The 24,713-nt window shown below is 47.0% G+C and overlaps 1 protein-coding gene across 1 annotated transcript in view; it reads left to right on the top strand.

Moving 5' to 3' along the window:
- The window catches only part of ADCY5 (adenylate cyclase 5), a 951,006-nt gene that overhangs the window by 727,642 nt on the left and 198,651 nt on the right, over window positions 1-24,713 (top strand). Inside the window, exon 11 of the mRNA XM_078682034.1 lies at window positions 23,611-23,727. Coding sequence (XP_078538160.1) covers window positions 23,611-23,727 — 117 coding nt within the window. The remainder of the gene's footprint in view (window positions 1-23,610; window positions 23,728-24,713) is intronic.

The raw sequence follows: 24,713 nt of genomic DNA, 5'->3' as shown, positions 1-24,713 counted from the left end.
TGCTAAAGTGTTCAGTGAAATGTGGAATGTGGTCATTTATTGAAATCTTATTCGTCGCCTTTGTGACCGAGTATCCAATATGCCAAACTCTAGATAAGGGCCTTTATTTAATTGTACTTGTTTTTGTTTTATTTCAAATATAGAACATGCTCCGTGAATCACATCTGTAAGCTCGGTGATGAGCAAAGTGTAGGATGGCTATGAGTGTAACATTGCCTGATGTAGGCAGGGTGCTTTTCTATTTTTTCACTCAAACTTTAACAACATTCCAAATTAATTTCCATACGAAATGTCTTTCTTTTAATTACATATAGTTAGAGTGTGTTATTTGCACTGCACAGTTTCATCAGTCTCCGGTCAATGCTGACAAGTTTCCTTCCTTTGAATTTAATACACTTTATTCGAGTTTCCCAGAAAGAACATATGCACGGTTCCAACAGGCCACGTTGGACGCAACTTTCATACACATTAATACGTGTTAAGCCCTCTGTGTAACAGCACTGTTAGTCACTGCTTAATTTGTAATATTAATAATAATAAGTACATGAGGTCTAAATTTTTTCTTAGGAGCCAGCCACCGTTGCTGCTAAATACCACGGTTGCCAGTTGTCAGGACCCGACAATCGGATACACAGATATGTGGCTCTGTAGCAGCCCAAGCTGATCACATTATCCCTATCTGTGGTGATTGGACAGAAAAGGTCCGACACTGGAGAGACAAGATGGCCGCCACAGTGGCCGAGACGATGTGAGGTCAGCGCTCTAGTCTTTATGTCACTTTGGTTCTGAAGGGTATGAGCAGAGCGCGAGCGCTAGAGACTACGCACTTCACCAGAACCATAGACTGAAGAGGACCTACGTTACAGTGCTGGTGGAAATTCTCTTAAGCCTTAGTTTAATAGACTGTTGCAGTACTCCATTCGCTTTTAGTGCGAGTGTTGAGGAAAACGAGTTACGGCGCGTTAATTCAAGCGCGTGACTCACTTCCCCTGTTTCTGAGTCAGAGTGAATGCTTGTGATATAACGAGTGTTTCAACGTTATCGGCAGAGTTTGGAGGTGGCCGAAAATGACGCTCAAGAAGGAGTTGGCGTCATTGCCTCCGTCTGAGGAGAAAACCATAGACCGTGCAACGCACCAAGAATAAGCAGCTAAGTAATAGTGTTTGGCCAAACTGAAGATATTAACATCATAGTTCGTCACAAAGTTAGCTGAAAGGACTCTCTGTAAATAGTATCCAAAGTAAAAAAGAAAGATTGAAAAGACTATCGAAAAGCTTATAGTGGGAGACAGAAAACAAGAAGTCGCATAGATACTCACCAAGCCATAGATCTTGACAGAAGTTGAAGTAATCCTGTAAGCAGAAAGGAAAGGAGAACGTTTCAGTCAGGAGAAAAAAATACATATTACAATAAATACCAGAACCCCAATAAAGAACCTCTCCTCTAGTTAGTGAAGTAAGTGTTATCAAGATTACCTAATAAGATTGGCCAACAGGGTAGTAGTAGCAAGGCAATAATATTTTACTATGTTTTGAACCCACACAGTGACAACTAATTAGAAGAGAGAGCAGTCACACATCATTTCAAGAAGAGAAGCCAGGTCCAGAGACGTAAGGGTGGGTTAACATATTTACTGTAGAAATAGTAAGACTAGTGTTAAGGAGAGTAGGGAATTAATGGTGTGTTGATTTTTCTAGGTTTCCGATATACAGACACTACAGAAAGAAGTAGTCCGAGGAAGCAAGTCCGGACCAGTCTCTTCTCTGTTTATTATTTTATCCACACCCCCTTCCCTGGAGATAATGTAGGGAGGTTCTGCTATAGACCTGCTGGCATTGTTTTTAGGGATTTGGGTATTAGCATCTCTGCTCCTGTGCAAGACATCGAGAAGATATAAGGTACATTACTTGGAGCTCTGACAGAGTGAAGTGCCCAAGTTTATTTCGCACCCGAGCAGAGATGGCAGAAGGGATTGATGTCCAATCTTTAGGAACCATCTTAGATGCTATTCACCAGGAACTGGGAGCAGTAAGAGAGGAAAACCAAAATCTAAGGCAGGAGGTAGTGAGTGCCAGGAAGGAGACAGCAGAGTTAGCCTTGAGATTACATCAGTCTAGTAGTTTAGAGAGGGAGGCCATGAACCCAGTATTAGAGGCTACCAATAGGTCAACCACACAAGTCATACATTCCTTGTCCCCAGTCATACCCTTGGCCGCTCCAGAAAGGTTTAATGGGGATCCGCAGAAAGCGCAGATATTCCTCTCACAATGCTCTCTACATTTCCTATGTCGTCCTTCTATTTTCCCTGACGCGCAGTCTAAGGTGGCCTTTATTCTCTCGTACCTAAGTGGAGATGCGGCCGCCTGGTCCATGCCTTTAGTCACCCGAGAAGACCCTCTATTAAGGAACTTTGAAAACTTCAAACAAGAGTTTCTTCGCATATTCGATCGTCGGAGGATTTCACAAGTGGTGGACAATGAACTGCTTGATTTGCGACAAGGTAACCGAGACCTAATAGCATACCTGGCTCAGTTCAACAAGTTGGCTGTGGAGACCGATTGGCCCGAAAGCAAGCGAGCAGCAGTTTTCTATCGTGGACTGAGAGACGAACTGAAAGACACGTTGGCCCAAATCCCAAACCGACCCACCGAGATCTCATCCCTCATCGACTTGGTACTTGAAATATATTTCCGACAGGGAGAGCGAAAGGGTGAAAAGAAGAAGGATTTTCGAGCAATCGTTCCAAGGTTTGACAGAGCCCGGTCTGAAGGAACAAGAATCACTGAGGCGACACAGGGTACTGAACCAATGCAAATTGGAACCATCAGAGGACCGTTGACAAGAGAAGAAAAAGAGAAGAGAAGAACAAATAACTTGTGCATGTATTGTGGGTCAGGTGGAAATTTCGTCCGAAACTGTCCAAAGAAGCCTAAAGGAACCTTTAAGCCGAAGGAAAACTAGCAGCACCACCGGTGGGCGGAGTTGAACGGGTGGGTGCAATTTCAGAAGAAACTCCAAAGGAACATCAAGTGGCGAATACCTTGCAATCTGCGGCTCCACATTTAATCCTGTCAATGAAGGTTAAATTCCGATCGACGACCCTAACTGAAGTGTCAGTTATGATAGACTCGGGAGCGACAGGAAACTTCTGTGATTTGCAATTCGCGGACAAGGTGGGAATCCAAGCAATAAGAAAAGCGACGAGTGAACCAGTCCGAGCGGTAGATGGAACTAACCTGTCATCTGGCCCTATTGTGAGCCATACTGAGCTGATTCAGTTGATCACTAACGACGGACACCAAGAACAAATTCAGTTTAATTTAATAGATGCCCCTCAGTTTCAGCTAATTCTTGGGCTGCCATGGCTAACGGAGCATAATCCTACGATTAACTGGAGCTCCAAAACGGTAGTAATGGATTCGAACTACTGTTGTGAGAATTGTTTTGACTCGAGAACTACAGGTATGGAGAGTAACCCAGCTCTCTCCTTGTGCTCTGTGGGGCATTCTATGTGCGCAATTGAGATGTGCCAGGTTCCAGAGGAGTATAAGGAGTTTGAGAATGTATTCAACGAAGTGGAAGCAGAACACTTACCTCCACATCGAGTTTATGACTGCAAGATAGATTTGGAGCCAGGAGCGAACTTGCCATGCAGTCGTGTTTACGCATTAACTGAGAAGGAACACCAACACCTGAAGGAGTATCTGGACAAATATTTAGCAAACGGTTTCATTCGACCCTCACAATCACCTGTTTCGTCACCTTTGTTTTTTGTGCCAAAAAAGGAAGGGGAATTGAGGTCGTGCATCGATTATAGAGCCATTAACAGGATAACAAAGAGAAATAGATACCCCTTACCATTGATTTCGGTCCTACTGGACCAAGTGAAGGGAGCTCAAATTTACACAAAGCTGGATCTAAGAGGGGCCTACCATCTAGTTCGAATGCGTGAAGGAGACGAGTGGAAGACGGCCTTTCGGACTAGATTCGGCCTATTTGAGTACCAAGTAATGCCATATGGATTGTGTAATGCTCCAGCTGCATTCCAGCATTTTATTAATGATGTCCTGAAGGAGTTTATAGATCAATGTGCCATTGTGTACATCGACGATATCCTGATTTATTCGCCTGATGTAACAAAGCACCATGAGCAGGTGAAAGGAGTTTTGAGGAGACTGCAAGAGAATAAGTTATTTGTAAAACTGGAAAAATGCGCCTTTGATGTCTCTCAGGTAGAATTTTTGGGATTTGTCCTTTCACCGTCTGGCATTTTAATGGACCCTCGAAAAGTGGAGGCGGTGACAACTTGGAAATCTCCAACGAATGTTAAGGAGGTCCAAAGTTTCATTGGGTTCGCCAATTTTTACCGACGATTCATTAGTGAATTTTCTAGGAAAATCTTACCTCTCACCAAGTTGCTAAAGAAAGGAATAAAACTTGAGTGGTTAAAAGAATCAGAGGAGGCATTCCAATCCTTAAAAGAAGCCTTCACTACAGCACCTGTGCTTCTTCATGCCAATCCGTCAGAACCATTCTATGTAGAAACCGATGCATCGGATCAGGCTCTAGGAGGAGTTTTGTCTCAACGTCACAAGACCACGGGTCAGCTGCACCCGGTAGCATATCGATCTAGGAAACTGACCCAGGCTGAGATCAATTATACCATTACAGAAAAGGAGTTACTGGCTATAAAAGATGCATTTAAAGAGTGGCGACACTACCTGATGGGAGCCCAGCATCAAGTTACGGTGTTTACTGACCATCGTAACCTAAAATTCTTAAAATCCGCCAGAACGCTCACACCAAGACAACTCAGATGGTCCTTGTATTTTGCGGATTATGACTTCGTCATTACCTTTCGTCCAGGAGCGCAAAATGGAAAGGCAGATGCGCTCTCAAGATTAGGTACTGAACCTCAAAGAACAGTCACAGACGATCAACCGATCATTCCTGAAACAAGGTTTATTGGAGCCACGGTCTCAATCAATATGCAAAAGGCCATTGTTGAGAATATGAGTCCAGAGGCTATGCAGGACTGGGTTAAAGGAGATTCAAACAGAACCATCGTTCACCAACTGCCATACCATGGTGAGGCCCTGTATGTGCCAACGGCTGAACTTCAGCAACAAGTAATGCGCGAGTGTCACGATCACAAGTTGGCGGGCCACAAGGGAGAAAACAAGACTGAAGAATTAATTAAGAGACACTACTGGTGGCCTGGGATGTCGGCGGATATTGAGAGTTATGGTAAGGCCTGTGAAATCTGCGCGCAGGGAAAGTCAGAACGACAAGCACCTAAAGGATTGTTACTACCCCTGCCTACCCCCCGTACCCTTGGCACACAGTTACACTAGATCTTATTACTGATTTACCTTTGAGCCGGGGTTTTGATACAATCCTAGTGGTGGTAGATGCATTTTCTAAAATGGCCCATTTCACAGCCTTAAGGGGAATCCCTTCCGCCAAGCAGTTAGCAGACCATTTCAGTTCCCAGATAGTCAGAATCCATGGTATACCCAAGGTGGTCATCTCGGACAGAGGTTCCCAGTTTGTGTCCCACTTCTGGAGGGCCTTTATGAAAGGTTTAGGAACTGAGGTTAGGTTCTCCACGAGTTATCACCCAGAAACTGATGGACAAACGGAGAGGGTGAACCAAGAGTTAGAACAATACCTTCGGCTATTCCTTTTGAAGGAGGAAGTAAATTGGTCAGACTATTTGTGGTCAGCAGAATTCGCTCATAAACATGCCAAGAATAGTTCGACAGGATTCTCCCCCTTCTTCTTGAATTATGGTAGACATCCAAATGCGTCTATTCGACAGTTGGAGGTGGCAGTACCTGCGGTCAAGGAATTAGTTTCCCATTTGAATCAGATTCAGCAGGAGGCAGTGGATAATTTACAAATTGCCAAGGAAAAATATAAGGTCTACGCGGATCGAAAGAGACGAGCAGGGCCTCCATTGGCACTTGGAGGTAAAGTGTGGTTGAGTACGAAACATTTGAGGCTGAAAGGGAATCGAAAGTTTCAACCTCGCTTTATTGGCCCTTATCCAGTGGAGAAACAAGTCAATCAGGTCACCTATCGATTAACACTGCCTTCCAAAATGAAGATTCATCCAGTCTTTCACGTCTCCTTGCTTAAAAAGGTACCTGCAGAATTGAGAACTCAATCACCCCCTAAACCGATCCAGTTCGAGACAGGTACTGAGTTCGAAGTAAAAGAAATACTGGATTCTAAGATATCTAAGGGGAAACTATACTACTTCATCGACTGGAAAGGTTATGGACCAGAGGAACGATCATGGGAGTTGGAGGAGGATGTTCATGCTCCCCGGCTGATTCGCTCCTTTCATCGACGCTTCCCTCACAAACCCAGTCGGAAGGAGTCTGCCTTGTTGGGGGGTACTGTCAGGACCCGACAATCGGATACACAGATATGTGGCTCTGTAGCAGCCCAAGCTGATCACATTATCCCTATCTGTGGTGATTGGACAGAAAAGGTCCGACACTGGAGAGACAAGATGGCCGCCACAGTGGCCGAGACGATGTGAGGTCAGCGCTCTAGTCTTTATGTCACTTTGGTTCTGAAGGGTATGAGCAGAGCGCGAGCGCTAGAGACTACGCACTTCACCAGAACCATAGACTGAAGAGAACCTACGTTACAGTGCTGTGGAAATTCTCTTAAGCCTTAGTTTAATAGACTGTTGCAGTACTCCATTCGCTTTTAGTGCGAGTGTTGAGGAAAACGAGTTACGGCGCGTTAATTCAAGCGCGTGACTCACTTCCCCTGTTTCTGAGTCAGAGTGAACGCTTGTGATATAACGAGTGTTTCAACGTTATCGGCAGAGTTTGGAGGTGGCCGAAAACGACGCTCAAGAAGGAGTTGGCGTCATTGCCTCCGTCTGAGGAGAAAACCATAGACCGTGCAACGCACCAAGAATAAGCAGCTAAGTAATAGTGTTTGGCCAAACTGAAGATATTAACATCATAGTTCGTCACAAAGTTAGCTGAAAGGACTCTCTGTAAATAGTATCCAAAGTAAAAAAGAAAGATTGAAAAGACTATCGAAAAGCTTATAGTGGGAGACAGAAAACAAGAAGTCGCATAGATACTCACCAAGCCATAGATCTTGACAGAAGTTGAAGTAATCCTGTTAGCAGAAAGGAAAGGAGAACGTTTCAGTCAGGAGAAAAAAATACACATTACTATAAATACCAGAACCCCAATAAAGAACCTCTCCTCTAGTTAGTGAAGTAAGTGTTATCAAGATTACCTAATAAGATTGGCCAACAGGGTAGTAGTAGCAAGGTAATAATATTTTACTATGTTTTGAACCCACACAGTGACAACTAATTAGAAGAGAGAGCAGTCACACATCATTCCAAGAAGAGAAGCCAGGTCCAGAGACGTAAGGGTGGGTTAACATATTTACTGTAGAAATAGTAAGACTAGTGTTAAGGAGAGTAGGGAATTAATGGTGTGTTGATTTTTCTAGGTTTCCGATATACAGACACTACAGAAAGAAGTAGTCCGAGGAAGCAAGTCCGGACCAGTCTCTTCTCTGTTTATTATTTTATCCACACCCCCTTCCCTGGAGATAATGTAGGGAGGTTCTGCTATAGACCTGCTGGCATTGTTTTTAGGGATTTGGGTATTAGCATCTCTGCTCCTGTGCAAGACATCGAGAAGATATAAGGTACATTACTTGGAGCTCTGACACCAGTATACGAAGGCTAGGTAGTGGCTGGTGTTGAGGACGAGGGGTGAGGTTGACAGGCGGGTGGGTAGGGCATAGGTGTCGTGGGGCGGCAAAATATTTTTATTTTTTAAAGTACCTGCAGCTAGCAGTGTCGTGCTCTTCTGCTCTTTTCACTGCAGACAGCCTCCCAGACTGCCAGGGCCAGACTGGGAACCAAAACCGGCCCTGGCAAAGTGCTCAGCCGGCCCCCCCTAACCCCCACCCTCGGGGTTGGAGGTGCCGCCGAGCTCTTTGCCGGGGCCAGTTTTCGGACGATTTTGTTACAGAGCCGATTTTGCAGCTATGCTACAACAACGGCCCTGTAACAAAAACTGCCCCCAGGGGCCCAAAACCGGCACCCACCCTTACGGCGCACCGGGGGATTGCCCGGTGCCCGCAACGGCAAGTCTGGGCCTGCAGACTGCCCTGCGGCTAATACTGAAGCTGCTCTCATGCATGAAAGCAGCTTCAGGATTGGCCTTAGCGCCGTGGATTTGCACTCCCAGGTAGACTGGGAGCCTGTACCAGCTCTCTCCAACCGAACAACGCAGCTGTGTTTGGAAAGAACATCAGTACGCATGGTGGTTTGGCCGGCCTGAGAAGGCTGACCACAGTGCCCAACACTTCTCTTGTCAGCCCTTGGCCCCATCCCCAAAGACTCAGCAAAGTTGGAAAAATAAAACAATAATAAAGCATGTTTATTTTCGTATTTGTTTTCCTTTCCTCCTGCTTTTGAGGCAGCTGGCAGGATGGGCGACCCTTCTCCGCCTTAGGGAAGTAGCCGCCGCTGCTAAGGCCGCCTTGTCTTGATTCCACCATTAGTGCCCACACCGCCATGCGCTCGCCCCGCTTGCCAATTGCACACTTACACTTCCCAAAGAAACTCAGGAGACATGTTTATGGGAAAGAACCGCTGCAGGTTTATTTCATACAACACAGGTATGGTATGACGTTCGTTATGGTGGGTCATCTTACAGGCGATCCAAAGCAGGCAGCCCCTCGCTGTCCCGCTTGCCTAAGGAGCCATCTTGCACGGCGAGACGATGCTCTGACGGTGCTTTTATTCCACTTTTGTTATACTCCCGCCCCGCCCCCCCCTGTCAGGGCGGAGCGGTAAGGCACACCCCCGGTCGGTTCAGGCCCCCCGACCGCCCGAAGGACTAACGGGGCGCCGTCGCGTTTTCCCGGAACCTCCTTCGGCTCCAGGTCCTTGGCTCAGGCACCCTTACTGTGCCAGGCAGAGGTACCCTTACTGTACCCTTCTGCCGCAGAGGTACCCTTACTGTCCATCTGCTTCCAGATCGCCCTGTACTCCGCCACAGCTCTGGAGGAGGCCCCCGTCGATGACAAAGCCCCCCACCCACCTAGCTACTTTCGGCCGCTGTTTAGTGCACCTTTATCATAGTACCCTTCCGTTTTCTCTTCGTATTGGTACCTGCCCAATGAAAAACAGGCCTCTCTTCCCATGAACTTCTGCATGGATCTGCCGACCCACTTGCGGGAATGTTCTACCGCTACCGGTGACCTGGCCCTGCGAAGAACCTCCGACCACAGCAGCTCGCCCGCTCCCAACCCGTTCCCAGATAAAAGGTGGGGGTATTGTGTGGGGGCCCCCCGTACGCAGGGTGCTGTTCTAGTTTGAGCCTCAAAGTGCTTTATTACATAATGGATACCACGGTTATCGCATGGTAACGCCCCATCTGCACCTGCATGCACTTGATTATGCTACAAGGGCAGGTCTCACTCTCACAGGACTAGTTACCAACAACATTGATCTTGCCACCTTAGGACCTGAATAACCCATAATTCACTGACTCAGGGCGCCCGCTTAATAGTGTACCTGGCCCAGGGCCCTCCACCTCTTGTGAACCCTGCAGTTTGAATTAAGCTGTTTGGCATGACCTGTCAATATCTACAAGAGGAGCCGCACATCCTCGCTTGGTCCCTGCTTCTCTGTTGCATAACCTGGATCGGCTACCATAGGGCTTCCTTGCCTAGCCGACCCCGCCTCCCCAGCGTGACCAGATCATTCCCTCCAGGTGAATAGGGGGATATTGGGAGGACCACCCCTCCCCACCCTGCATTGCTCTAGCTTGTACTTCAGTGACCACATTGCATTACAGGAACACCCAACCACAGGATTCGTGTCCTCGCGAAAGCCAAGTTCCATTTCCCGGACGTAGCCCATTGTACCAACCTGAGAACATAGGAATGGCCCATCACCCACTCGCAACAGTCAGCTGTAAGGTTTGGCCACCAAGGTAGGGTGCCCAAGCCAACCACCCTGGGCCAATCCTAGCTTCACCCCTTGACTTCATTTGTGCATTTAATCCCAGAAAATAGCTTTTAGTTCTTTTCCCGAAGCTATTACTTAGTTTGCCTGAGGACTAATTACTTACTTCTCCTCACTCTGACAAACATAAGGCGGTTTTCCAAAGTATCCTATTTGTTCACCTTTCCTTTCCTATGCTTAATATGCACTACGTTAGCTGTTTTCATTCGGCAACAGTATGCAAGGGACCGGCAAGTGACTATTCGCATTATTGTATCTGATGCAATGGACATTTGTCCAAGAAAGTAAAATGGTTGGATTATGAAATTATCACCGTAGCTGGAATAATTATTACAGTGAATGTCCTGGCAAATCCCTGCCAGATCAATACTTGGAATAGTTGAAGCACAACCCAGCAGATATGTTTTAACAGTCAAATTGTTCTTCCTTACCATGTCTCCGTAATCCGTACCGCAGCATAGTAGCTACTCCACGCATGCTCCTACTGCATGTGACCACTAATCTGTATCGCGCCCAGGAAGCAAGTGTCCGGAACGAACTCAGTCACCTAGTAGTCGCTTCCACTTTTCATCTGCAACGGAGCAAGCCGCTAGAGAGTCCACATTCTGATGTGTGGTGAGTTTGGACTCATTTCCAGAATATTGGTGTAAAGTTCATACTCCCAGCCTTCGCTTGTGCCCCTGCAGCACGCATCATGCACTCCTAATTCTCTTCTCAGCGAACATGAAGCTTTAAACTGTTATGGGGTTATACCTGTATTCGTTAGAGAATGTGTGCTAAAGCAATCCCATTTTATGTGTAATGTTCAATATTCTGTATTGGCTTTGGCTGTCCAGTGATTTAGGGCTGTCCTGCTGACATGCCATTTATTGCACTTGTTACTTAGTGTTCGGTTTTATGTTTGGCCCGATTCACAATAAGCAAGGTTTTCACAAATGTGACCCTTTTTCATGATCTACTACTCCTCCCGGTTGCCACTCCTATCCTTCAGTAGTATTTCACAGAGGAATTCCCCACTAGGGATAAGGTCTGTGTGCTTAAAGGTGTGTTCAGGCTTGAAGCTGTCTGAACCAATAAACGGAAGTACATATCTTCCACACACAAAAACGTACTTTCAATTAAATCTATTATCTTTATCATTTCATGAAGAATTATTGCGTTTAATGTGAAATCTTGCGTGCAGATAAAACTGTTCTGGCTTGTACTGGGAAAATGCTGTGTGTACGCCTTTCCAACATACCCTCAAGAGTCACTACCTGATGAGTTACCGTGCTAATAAATTAGATAAACCATAGCAGCTTCTCCCTAGTAGCTGCGACATGACTCAGAGACTTCCACTGCCGCGACCTTTAACACTCAGAACGACACACTCATGCTAGGAATGTCCCATTAAGGTGAAGGGCACGCTGACACTGATTATGCCCGTATGACCCGCAGGACGCTCATCAAAGGGGGGCCAGTTTTATGTTTCAGATGGTCACATTCATTTTTTGTTAGGCACATGGAAGTTAGGTGATTTGTCCAGACTCCCAGGATTTTGAGCATTGTTGCCGAGATCCGAACCCCGTTCCCCAGCTCCAAGGTCGACCGCTCTAACCGTAAGGCTACATCCTCTCCCCGGTAGAGCGACGAGGATAAAGCTTTAGAAGTGGGGAGTGGGGGCAGCTGGTGGATAGGCTAGAACTCTGTTTAACCCAGAGACTGCATGTCACTGTGTTAACCCGCGAAGAGCCTGCGACCTTTGAACTTGCAAGCGAGGGCAGTGGAAACCGGGCAATCAATGACGTGATCAGAAAAGCGCAGAGCCGAGGGAGAATCCTAGCGGAAGAGAGAGGCCAGCACTGGCGCTGCAGTGCTAAATACCGGAGGGGCCGCCCCTCCTCCCCGGTGAGCCCTCCCCATTGGGTAGTGATAAGGAGGTGGGCTCAGGAAGGGGCACGATATGGGCTTTGCTCGCCCGTCATGTGGGACTAAGGCGCTGCCCGCCCATGCTCCCCTGCGAGTCGCGCGGTCAGCGGCAAACCTTCCACCACCCTACGCGTCTGTCTCTCTACCGCCATCTTGCAGGTTCTTTCTCACCCCTGCTTCCCCTTCCTTATGTCACTGTTTTTCTATATTTATCTTACGCCTCATGTTTCCCTTTTCTGACGTTCTCTCTCTTGCAATGTGCCAAAGTCTGATGACGAAAAATAAGTCCCCATCCTCAAAAATGATTTCCAGTTCTGAGCACCTGCAACCTCCGGCACAAATTAAGTACTGTCATCAGTCAGGGTTTACTTTTTCCTAGCTTGGTTTATTTTAGCACATCTACCACGAGAGGGATAGGAATCCTTCATGAGACGGGGCGTATGTGACTAATAGTCACCATTACTGTGCTTGCAAATTGACGTTTAGGTGGGCTTGAAAATGTCTTTGTAAACCCTGTTATCTCAGCTGTTACCTGAGCAGTAATTATTCCTTGAAACGTACTTTGCGCAGAACCCACACACTCCAGCAAGAACAAAGTAGTATATACTTAACATTTAAAAGGAAAAAAGCGGCATTTACCTGCACAATTACTGTGTGGGCTATTTTGAACATGCTTTTCATACAGTCTGGCAACTTAACAAGTGTTCTTTTTTTTTATTAAAAAAACCACACTGTTTAAATGGCAAAAGTATCAGTACCTGAGCGCATCCTTAAATTTAAGGTTTTTGTAGTGCAAATACATAGCCTAATTTCTGGTATTTAATTGCGTGCAGTAATCTTTTGTTATCTATATGAAGGCTCTGTAAGGTGTGGTGTGTCTACTTCCGGGCTTTTTTTGATGCTCAGGAGTTAAAAACAGAGGATGAAGAAAATGACCTCTAGGGCACAGAACTGATGCAGGTAGCCATCTCAGGAGACAGAGTTTTATCAACTGAACTTGGACTATGCTAAAGTTTATGCGGATGTCTGATGACAGTTGATGAGCATGGGTTCTGTCTCAGGTCCTCGTTATTCGTTCGCCATATTTAATTGTGGGGATACGAGGTGCAGTGCATGAGGCTGGAATCCATAAAACTAAGGGGCATATTACCAACGATGAGCGATATTTATCGCTAACGATGCTTAGCAACACATTTTTTAACGCTAAGCATCGCCGGGAATTATCGCAGAGATAACTTGCTATTAGCAAGGTTTATCTCAGAAGTGATAAAAATCCTCGCGCTAACTGCCAAATGAGAGATTATTGCTGGAAAACCAACGATAATATCTCGGAGTTTGGCGTTAGCTTGATGATAGGGGCTCACAAACTTAGCCATGATATCCACCTTCCATAGGATATCATGGCTAAGTCAAGAAAATACCAGGTGTAAAAAAAAGCAGTGCTAACCACGGTTAGCGCTGCTTTTTTTTATCACTAACAGGGTTAGCGAAATCCTTGATAATAGGAGAAATGTCGCTTAACAACATTTCTCCTAATATTTTTCTCTGGAACGCCCCCTTTGCATCTCATTAGAGATGCAAGGAGATGCGTAGAGAAAGAGGGTGCTAACATGCGAATTTGCGTGTTAGCACCCTGTTGCTGATAGGGAGATAATTTTATCTCCACTTTCTTGGCTTTTAAAGTCAAAAAAGCGGAGATAAATCCCTTGATAATATGCCCCTAAATTCTGGAATGACAAGGTGTTTTCCTCAGAATTGAGAAAATGTGTACATTTGTGAATACCATGTCCCACCTGCGTCCTTTTCCCTGTGTGGGGAGCATAAGGTCTCCAAATTCACATCTATTTGCCACCTGCTTGTGGGACTTGGATTCAGAGGCATACTTTTGAAAGATAGCATGACTGTTTTAGTAGGTTTTCAGCTGAAGCTTTGAAAATATTATTTTCTATTCATTTCAACTTCAAATTTTCCGTGGTATCTAAGCAAGAATAAAGCCAAGAACAACTCATTTTGACATCCTGTTAGACAGCAAACTATTTCTTTTATTTCAAGGTTGATTTGATCTGCCACAGACGTCACTAAAATGCCATACATTCCATTGTATCCATTTTGTTTTCATTTCCTTGTATTTCATTTTGTGGAATAGCCCTAAATTAATTTCTAAAAATGTATACTGTCCACCTTTTTTCAGTGCTTCCTCCTTCCGACATTCCTTTATTGGAACAGAGTGACATACAAATTATAGATCACAGATCATTCCCATTAGTTTGTCTGAAATCTATATTTTTTATTTTAAAATGTCAACATGGCCCTTTGAGTGATCATGATGTTTGCTCACTTCGGATCACCCTTTTGGGATCATTTATTTTTTATGAAAATGTGCCCCAAGCAGCAAGTCTCATTGAGAATTTAACAACAAAGATAATCATTTATCATCTCCAGCATTCATCTGGGTGCTGTTGAGTGCTTCAATTTCCTATATGTTCAATGGGTAGGAGTACATATGTTATAGTGTTCTTACTTGAATTAATCCCTTCTGTAATCCAGAGCCTGGACTCATGGGATCTCCAAATGAAAACTAATGTATTCCCCAATCAGTGTCTGTATGTCAAGGTCTGACTCTGGTTTCCAGTACTTGAGAGCTAGATCATTAAAATCTTTACTTAATGTGTCATTTACATGCAGATATTGATGGATGAAGATTTAGTAGCCAGTGGACCCTTAGGCAGTGCTAGACTGCCATTCATCCTTTATTGATCTCTAGTAGCAACAGCTGCTTGAGGAACATTTTCCGTGGGACACCCCCGCGCCGCACGGCCACCAGCTGCTGCGTGTGCCCCTGCCCGCCCTCTGCCTCGCTACTGCCTCGTTTTGCCGGCTGCCGGCTGCCCCCGCAGTAGGGTTTGTTTTGACAAACATTTGTGCCTGTTTTCTTTCCTTAACTCCGTGCATCTCCTTTATTCTTTCCTTTTTTTTCCTGTTTTGTCCAACAGTTGTGCTTGTGTAGTATTTTCCGTGTATCTTGGTATCTTTCCCCTCATACCCCTTGTTTTGTAGCAGATTTGTGCCTGTTTTGTTCATCCCCCTCCTTCGTGTTGTCCGCCGCCCTCCACCCTCCCTTCCCGCCACCGCCGCTTGTCCCCGCCCCTTTCTTCTCTTCTGTATCCCTCCCCGCTCCCGCCTCCCAGCTGCTCCGCCCACCCGCGCACTTCGCCTTAAATGGCGACCGTGCGAACGCGCAGCGGTCACGCGCAGCGGGCGCGCCGATTGTGCGCCGAAGGCGCGCCAAAGGTAAGCCCGTCTGCGCCCGTCCGCGACCGGACCGCGACCAGCGCCAGGACCCCTGGACCTCGACGATCCCGACCGACCCGCAGGACGTACTCCGCCGCCACCCTCAACGCACTCAACACCGGCCGACGCCCAGAGTGCCACCAAGCCACTCCACGACGCACCCACGGACCTTTCAGCTGCCACGCCTGCAAGTTCGCCTGCATCCGGACCTGCCTCACACCAGCCCCCGCCAAATCGAACACCAGCAGCACACACCTCAAGTGCATCCTGCTCAACACCCGTTCCGTCCACAGACACGCCGTAGAACTCTGAAACCTCCTAGACGCCACAGCCCCTGACGTTGCCTTCCTCACGGAGACCTGGATGAACGCCTCTTCAGCTCCCGACATCGCCATCGCCATCCCAGAAGGCTACAAGATCGTCCGCAGGGACCGCAACGCCAACCAGATGGGAGGAGGCATCGCCATCATCCACAGGAACACCATCCGTCTCACGACCAGCACCGACAACACCCTGACCAGCGCCGAACACCTGCATTTCCAGATCCACACCAACCCGAACACCACCCTCAGAGGCACCCTGATCTACCGACCCCCCGGACCACGCACACATTTCAGCGAGGACATCGCCGACTTCGTCAGCCCGCATGCCCTCCCCTCCGCTGACTACATCCTCCTGGGAGACCTCAACTTCCATCTGGAAAACAACAACGACCGCAACTCCAGCACCCTGCTCGACAACCTCGCCAACCTGGGACTCAAGCAACTGGTGTCCACCCCCACCCACCGCGCCGGACACACACTCGACGCAGTCTTCTCCTCCAGCAAAGACGTCAGCTTCAGCCACGCCACTGAGCTTCAATGGACGGACCACAGCTGCGTCCACTTCACCTTCAAGAGAACGACGACCCACCACCACCAGCAACAGACCGCCCGCAGAAGCTGGAACAAGATCACAGCAGACCAGCTCGCCACGTCCCTGAGCCAGCACCCTCCTGCCAGCTCAGCAGACCCCAGCCAGGCCGCCGACAACCTCACGAAGTGGATCAGCATCTGCGCGGACGAGCTCGCCCCTCTGAGGACCCCGCCTAGCAGACCCGGCAGCAAGAAGGCCCCATGGTTCACCGACGAACTCAAGAGCTCCAAGAAGAACTGCCGAGCCCTCGAGAAAGTCTGGAAAAGGGAACCGACACCGGACAACAGGACCTCCTTCAAACTCGCCACCCGGAAACACCACCAGCTGATCCGCGCCGCCAAGAAAACAGCATTCAAGGACCGGCTGGACAACAACGCACACAACTGCAAGGAACTCTTCAACATCGTGAAAGAGCTTTCCAACCCCAGCGCAGGAAACAGCGACATCACCCCATCGCAAGACCTCTGCAACTCCCTCGCTTCATACTTCCACAACAAGATCACGGACATACACAACAGCTTCAACAACCAACCAACGCACACCATGACCGAACAACCACCCCCCACCACCACCCTCCACGCCTGGACCCCGATCAGCACCGAAGACACCATCCGCACGATGAACTCCATCCACTCCGGATCACCAACCGACCCCTGCCCTCACCACGTCTTCAACCAGGCCGACGCAGTCATCGCACCCCACCTGCGAGACATCATCAACACATCCTTCGACACCGCCACCTTCCCGGAGAGCTGGAAGCACGCCGAACTCAGCGCTCTACTCAAGAAACCAACAGCGGACCCCACCGACCTCAAGAACTACCGCCCCATCTCGCTCCTCCCGTTTCCAGCCAAAGTCATTGAGAAGAACGTCAACAAGCAGATGGCCGCCTTCCTCGAGACGAACGGATCCCTCGACCCCTCACAGTCCGGCTTCCGAGCCAATCACAGCACCGAGACCGCCCTCATCGCCGCCACCGATGACATCCGAGCCCTGATGGACAATGGAGAAACAGCGGCCCTCATCCTCCTTGACCTCTCCGCGGCCTTCGACACGGTCTGCCACCGCACCCTAGTGCAGCGCTTCGACAACGCCGGAGTCCAGGGGAAGGCACTGGAATGGATCATCTCCTTCCTCGACGGAAGAACACAGAGAGTCCGCCTACCACCGTACAAGTCAGAGGCCACCGAAGTCATCTGCGGCGTCCCCCAAGGATCCTCTCTGAGCCCAACCCTCTTCAACGTCTACATGAGCCCCCTCGCGGCCATCGTACGCAAACACAACCTCAGCATTATCTCCTACGCCGACGACACCCAGCTGATCCTCTCCCTGACCAACAACCCCGCCGCCGCCAGAGCCAACCTGCACGAAGGGATGAAAGAGGTAGCCGAGTGGATGACGACCAGCCGCCTGAAACTAAACTCGGACAAGACGGAGGTCCTCATCCTGGGCTCCTCGCCCTCCGCCTGGGACGACTCCTGGTGGCCCCCCGCCCTGGGTACCGCACCCAAACCGACGGACCACGCACGCAACCTGGGCTTCATCCTGGACTCCTCCCTCTCCATGACCAGGCAAGTCAACAACGTCTCCTCGGCGTGCTTCAACATCCTGCGCATGCTACGGAAGATCTTCTGGTGGATCCCCACCGAGACCAGGAGGACCGTCACCCAGGCCCTCGTCACCAGCCGGCTGGACTACGGCAACGCCCTCTACGCCGGGACCACCGCCAAACTCCAGAAGAGACTCCAGCGGATCCAGAACGCCTCAGCCAGACTCATCCTCGACCTCCCACGAACCAGCCACATCTCCGGACATCTGAGAGACCTTCACTGGCTCCCCGTCAACAAAAGAATCACGTTCCGCCTCCTCACCCACGCACACAAAGCCCTACACAACCAAGGCCCGAGCTACCTCAACAGCCGAATCAACTTCCACGCTCCCAAACGCCACCTCCGATCAGCCAACCTCGCCCTCGCCGCTGTCCCCCGCATCCGAAGAGCGACATCAGGAGGAAGGTCCTTCTCCTACCTGGCCGCCAAGACCTGGAACTCCCTCCCGACCGACCTGCGCCTGACCCAAGACCACCTCTCCTTCAGGAAGAAGCTGAAGACCTGGCTATTCGAGCAGTAGCGGCACCCCCCCCCCCCCAGCGCCTTGAGACCCTTCGGGTAGGTAGCGCGCTCTATAAGTGTCATTGATTGATTGATTTTAATTTCATGTGTTTCCAAATGTTTCGGGATAATGCCCTTTGATGACAAAGGTCTGAATGGACCAATAGTTGCTCAATTTCCCATTTTAGCTCATTTAAGTCAGTGTGTAAGTTTGCCATTTATCGAGTTGTTGGTCATGTACAGGTCGTAACACAAACTATAGAGCCCAACTCAATTGGATCAATATAAGAACTATATCGTCGACCTAAAGAGAAAAGAATCCTTTTGCTTTAAAGAACTCTCACCCACCAGGAGTACTACTAGGTGGCATGCTTTATCATAGAGTACCTTCTAAGGAAACGGTCAGAACAATGCGGGCAGAGCCACGTATGTCTCAACAACACAGACAAAACCATGCTTGCCTTAACCACACATATGCTTGAACCACACATATGTGTGGTTAAGGCAGTGCACGGTCTAGCTGCTGGAATGGACGGAAGCAGGAAGGATCGGGAGAGAATGCGGTAAGGTAAGTGGGTCAGTGGTCAGGTTTAGGGGGTTGGGGAGTAGTTTTTAAGGGTTGGGGGTTAGTTTTCAGGGCTGGGGTGTCGAGGCTGTTTTCATGGCTGGCGGGCCGGGAAAGTTTGTAGAGCTCGGGTCGGGCGGGTAGTTTTTAGCGCTCGGGCGTGTTGGGTAGTTTGTTAGAGCTGGGGTCAGGAGGTTTTTCGCGTTCTGGGAAGTTCAGAGTTGTATTTAGGGATTAGGGGTAGTTTTCAGAGCTTAGGAGAGGACGGTGTAGGTTTTAAGGGCTCAGGATGAGGGGGTTGGTTTTTCAGGACTTAGGGGTAGCTTTAGGTCTCACGGCGGGGGTCAGGGGGTAACACTTAGCTGATAAGTCTTAACCACGCATATGTCTTTGCCATACATGCCTTAACAATGCATATTTCGTTGTAAAGGCATGCATGTTAAAAGCATGTGTGTGGTTAAGATTTGCATAGTTAAGACCACATGGAACTGGCATGCTTGGTAATACCTATGGAGCACTATTAGGTGCCTTAATATATACCCATGTACTTCCTAACTTTTCCTGTTCTTAATCATACTGACTGGGGCGCAGATTAAAATGCTAGGGCTACCAGGCAGGTATTTTTAAAGAGTAATCCTACCCCCACTCACTACCCTATTCCTTAGCCAACAAAGTGCTCCTGTGTACCTCATCGGTTGTAGTATGTCCCGTTCCACAGCAGAATGAGAAGGGATTTTATGATGACACATACCACCAAGGGGTACTCCTGGTTGGTGGGAGTTCTTTAAAGCAAAAGTAATATTTTCTCTTTCTGTCAACGACAGGTTTCTTATATTGATACAATCTAGCTGGGATCTATAGTTTGCGTAACGTTCTGTGTCAGGAGGAGGGTCAGACTATGCTCTACAGCACTTCTTCACACTCCATAATTTGTTTATTGGTTTTGTAGAGATATCAATACTGGTAATGGATTCTAATTGAATCTTTTTGACTTGAGTTCTGACATTGCAAAGCCCAACAGTTGACATTTTTGGTCAAGTGAGTTTTGAAGACCAGCAATCTGAAAAATGTTGCCTCGATCAGCAGGACAAAATGTCTTTTACATGATAATTTAATTGACAGCCACTGCTATAATACTAAATTTGAGATTTCAATCTGGAACCCTTAGAACTTGGAACCTGTAACATTAGCAATGAAAGTTTAGATTTTCGACGGACAGGCCTTAATGAAAGAATGTGGGAGTTTTTAAAACAATATATTGGTAGGATGTTTGTATAATGTATTTCCCTACTCTCTGTTAGGCTTTTAATTATAATGAAGTATTTTTAAACCGTAAAACTTTTATCTCGTTGATTCCATCTGTCAAGTTTAAAATTTAGCTGTCAATGTTTTTGGTCAATCTATTCGTGAAGCAAATGAGTCCAAAGCAATTAAACTGATTCTCCAAGCTATAGCTGGACTAATTTGTCTTTTTTACTTGTCTTTACGAAGACTGTCACTCTGACAAAAAGTAAGACATAATTTTCATGAGGAGGTGGTATTATACTATATGACAAAAAACAAATTATTTTCGATTGAGGACCGAATTATGTTGGTAAATTGGAGATCATATTAGTCAAATTATACAACTGCAGGGGTCTTGTTTCCATTATTGAGGCTTTGTTTCAGGAAGCAATTCAATGTATACAACTTTCCAGACATGCACTGCTTTGAGAGTGAAAGAATTACTTATATTCCGAAAATACACACTCTGTACATGACATTTACTACTGAGTTACTTCTAGGTCTCATGACTAGCCTGTGGTATTTTGCCTGTTCGGTTGCTTTTGTGATTCATAAAGGCAGGTTTAGGAATATTATAAAGTAATTTATGGGCCCCTGGTGTCATCACTAAGGGGGGTGACAAAATGGCAAAATATGTGTTTTAAGCACATATTCTTGCCATTTTGTGCCCCCCCCCCAGTGATGACAATTGTCGCCCCCGGCTTGACAAAATGGCAAAAATAACATATCTTTGCCATTTTGTCAAGCCGGGGGTGACAAGAAATGTTCTGCACCGGGTACCACCTGACCTTGCTACGCCACTGTTTATGGGCCAGATGTGCAAAGCCCTTCTGAGGTCATTAATCCAGCATTTCACAAAAACACAGGGTTTGCAACTGCAAAAGGGTGTTTTGCAATGTACAAACGGCCTTTTACTAGTTACCAAATTATTTCCAGCTCACTATAGGGCTTTTGTAACCCACTTCTTTTTATAAATAGGAGGGTGCATGAAAAGGGAATCTCTCTCCCAGTTGAAGTTGTTTCCTATTGTACAGTTACCGGCCCCTGGGTGGTGGTGGAAACTGATCCGCTAAGTGAAAGCTTACCCTGCAGGATAGTATTCCAGAGACAGCTTCCTCTTTGGGCATCTAGTGTGGGTACTCAAGGGAGCAGGTAGAAATCCTGAGGTACACTGTCTCCTCACCCCAATGCCCTACCAAGTAGGAGAGATGTTCTAAAGCAGTATCTGGCCCTTTAACAGACATGAGGTGCTTTTAAAAGAAAATATCCAATTTAGGAATGCACAGGCAGGGATGGAGGTCAGCTGTCCCTTGCAGGCCTCCATTCCTGTGCCCGCAGCCAATCACAGGTGGTGACAAAGTGTGACCTGTCTTCTTGATATTAATTAGGTTGGTCGATTTGAAACCGCTTGCAAATATTCATTCAAGGATGTGACCTAGTAGTACATAGGTTTCATCGCAAATTGATTCCTCATTTGCAATCCATTATGCGTTGAGTTCGCACATCCCCGGTTTGCGAACAGGAGTGGTACACCTGGCCCTATATCAGCTTGTTGTTGTGGTCTTATTTACTTGGCTGTTTTATTGATAAAAGCCAAACACACAACATATTTACTTTTTCTTTATGACACTTAGACACCTTTAAATGTAGGATATTCTAAACGTAGTGGGCTACTACAACAGTCCAGGATTTTTTCTGAGAGTCATTTCCTAGAAACGTCTCTTAAGTAACCTATGTGTTCACAATGCCTCCCGCCATCGATCGGTCAGAGAAATCGAATCCGGTTTGGGGCTGTATTAATACAGGTGAGCATTGGGTCCTTTCTGACTGTATTCCTGGAGGTGTTCTTATTGCTAAGCTGCCAGTATGCTAGTGATGATTTATTTATGCATCATCGACAAGGTAGAGTATGTTTGCCTATCAACTCTAAAAAGATTCCTTTGAAACGAGGCTGCCTTGGATTTTTCAGTTGCTCAGAAAGAAATGTGTTGTGAAGGTATTTGTTTTGCCAAAATGAAAATATCAGTATTACTGTACACAAATGAGATGAGTGAGGGCAGGAGTAACTGCTTCAGTGCCAGTCCTCTGAACTCCACATACTCAAGATCATTGCTTGAGGTGGTGAGTGATATAGAATTGCCATATTAAGCAGACACATTTAGAAACTAGTTCTGTTTAAGGGTTTTTTAGGAAAAGTTTCTCGACACCCCTAAATAACTGCACTCTCTAAACAACCAGTACATCTTATAACAATTGACATTATAGAGATGTATTATATTATATTTAGAACCCTAATAAACAGAGAGTTACTCAACAGCTAGCAATTGTTAATATAAGAGATTCAACTAGACATTTTTAGGTAAAACAATTCATGTTTTTATATTTAGTATTAGGGCAAAAATGCATGTTCAGTGAGTAAATTGATAGTTTTTGGGATATTTGACGTTATGAATTCCTTTCCTATTCTTATACTGCTTGCACGCTCTGCAACCATGTGCAGTAAAAGAGTAGGTAATGGTTTGCAAGCGGAGAATACCAACATGTGTCAGACACCCCTTTCATGCAATTTTGAATGACTCACAAAACCCATTTTGTGCGACCAAAAGGCTTTTCTCACTCTCAAAAGAGGTTTAGACAATGGCCCAGAACCATTTTGCAGATTTTGCAAATAGCAGTGTTTGCGACTGTAGAGTGGCGTAGCAAGGGTTGGGCAGTGGAAGCGGTCTGCCATGGGCGACATGAGTTTTGGGGGCGGCAAAGTCCCCCCTCCCCGCTCTTACCGGCGGCTGTCGCAGGTGGCTGACGCAGGATTGGCAGCACCCCCACTCTTACCTGCGGCCATCACTGGGTGGCAAACGCAGGGACTGCCGCGGGTGACCAAAGGTCTAGCTACTCCACTGCGACTGTAAAATAGTTTACTACATGTGGGCCACAGTCAGGATAACCTCTGGCTATATTAATAATTAGAACATTGGAACGTTGGAAGCTCCATTAAAAGCAATGGAGTGCTCCGGGCTTATAATGGTTGGTATAAGCCCGGAGCTCCAACATTCCAATGTTTCTTTGTTCACAGCTCTGGCTGTAAACCAATGTTTCAGGGATACTGAGGGGATTTCATTCCCCTCGCGCTCCCTGAAGGCTTTGTTTTATTTGCTATCACATTCTGCCCTCTAGTGGCAGAATGTTCTAATCGCCTAGTAGCCCTTCGTAGGAGGGCTATACCTGCCTTTAAAGTCCCGCCGCCTTGTTAAAGTCCCTCGGCGGGCTATAAAGCTATATTCTTTTTCAGGTAAAATGCGTGTAACAGAGTAACACTTGAGGTGCTTAAAATCTAGTTTAGACTGCCTGACACTGGAGACCCCTGGATTAGGATTATAAAATGTGCACTTGGAAACAGTAAGATCACTTGCTAAGTACTTGTAGCCAGTTGTCAGTGTGTACATTGTACAAGGTTTGATGTTCAATGAGCTAATGGTTTTTCTCCTTACTCTTTATCTTTTATCCAGCTTTTCCCATCTCCAGTCCAGAGCTTTGCAAGAAAGATTGTCCAGTCCAAGATCAACAGCACCATTGTTGGAGTCTTCACAATTACGCTGGTTTTCCTGTCTGCATTTGTCAACATGGTATTCTTTTTCAGTTTGTTAGTGAATTGTGGCATTGTTGGTTTTTATTGATTTGCAAGCATGTATCTGTGGGAAGATGCATGATTTTGCCTCCTTTGGTGCTCCACATTGATTTCACACCACATGTAGACAGGTGGTTTGTTCTTTACGGAGAGGATACTGGCTCCCAGAACATCCACCATGACCGTTTCCTACTCGTATTCAACCTCCTTGACATTTTAGACCTGACCAGACTTTTCTCAAGACAGTCTAGGGGTAAAATGTTGCATACCAAGAGCTCGGGTTCTTGTAAAAATTCCAAGGAGGCTGACGAAATATGAAAATGAACATAGGTCTTTTTCCCGCAGTCTTTTTTCTCGCATGGAATCACAATGTGGCCGTTACAACGACCACGTTGTGACAAAGCATATCATTACTCCGCAAGTCGGAACAACGATTCGCGGAGGGGGGGGGGCGCTGGATGTTGGAATAGTATAATTTACTATTCCAACTCCAGTCTGTGAGGACACTAGGGAAGGTGTTGGATTTTAAATCCAACACCCCCCCCCTCCGCAAGTCATTGGTCCGACTTGCGGAGTAATGGTATGCGGGATCACAACGCTGCCTCTCCTTTTACATTGATTGTACAAAAGTACACCAGGTGGATGATCAGCTCTTCATTGAATTCACTGGAGCAAAAAAAGGCAAGGCAGCACAGAAACGAATCGTCTTCCATCGTATTTTGTGCTGCATAAAAAAATGCTACGCATTTGCTAGGAAGTAGCCTTCTGAAGGCTTGCGTGCTCGTTCCACCAAGCCACTACACCATTAGCACTTGGAGTTCCTACCCAGGACATCTGTCAGGCTGCTATGTGGGCATCACTGCACACATTCACGAACCACTACTGCCTGGACAGTCAAGTCCGTCGAAATGGGACCTTTTGCTCATTTGGTCCTTCAGGAATTTTTTGGTTTAAGCCAGTTTGCAGACCCACCTCCGGGAAGGC

The sequence above is a fragment of the Lissotriton helveticus genome, chromosome 3_1, assembly GCF_964261635.1.
Source record: "Lissotriton helveticus chromosome 3_1, aLisHel1.1, whole genome shotgun sequence".
Taxonomy (NCBI): Eukaryota; Metazoa; Chordata; class Amphibia; order Caudata; family Salamandridae; genus Lissotriton; species Lissotriton helveticus.
Note: the sequence above shows the minus strand (reverse complement) of the source record. Positions and strands in the feature narration are given on the sequence as shown.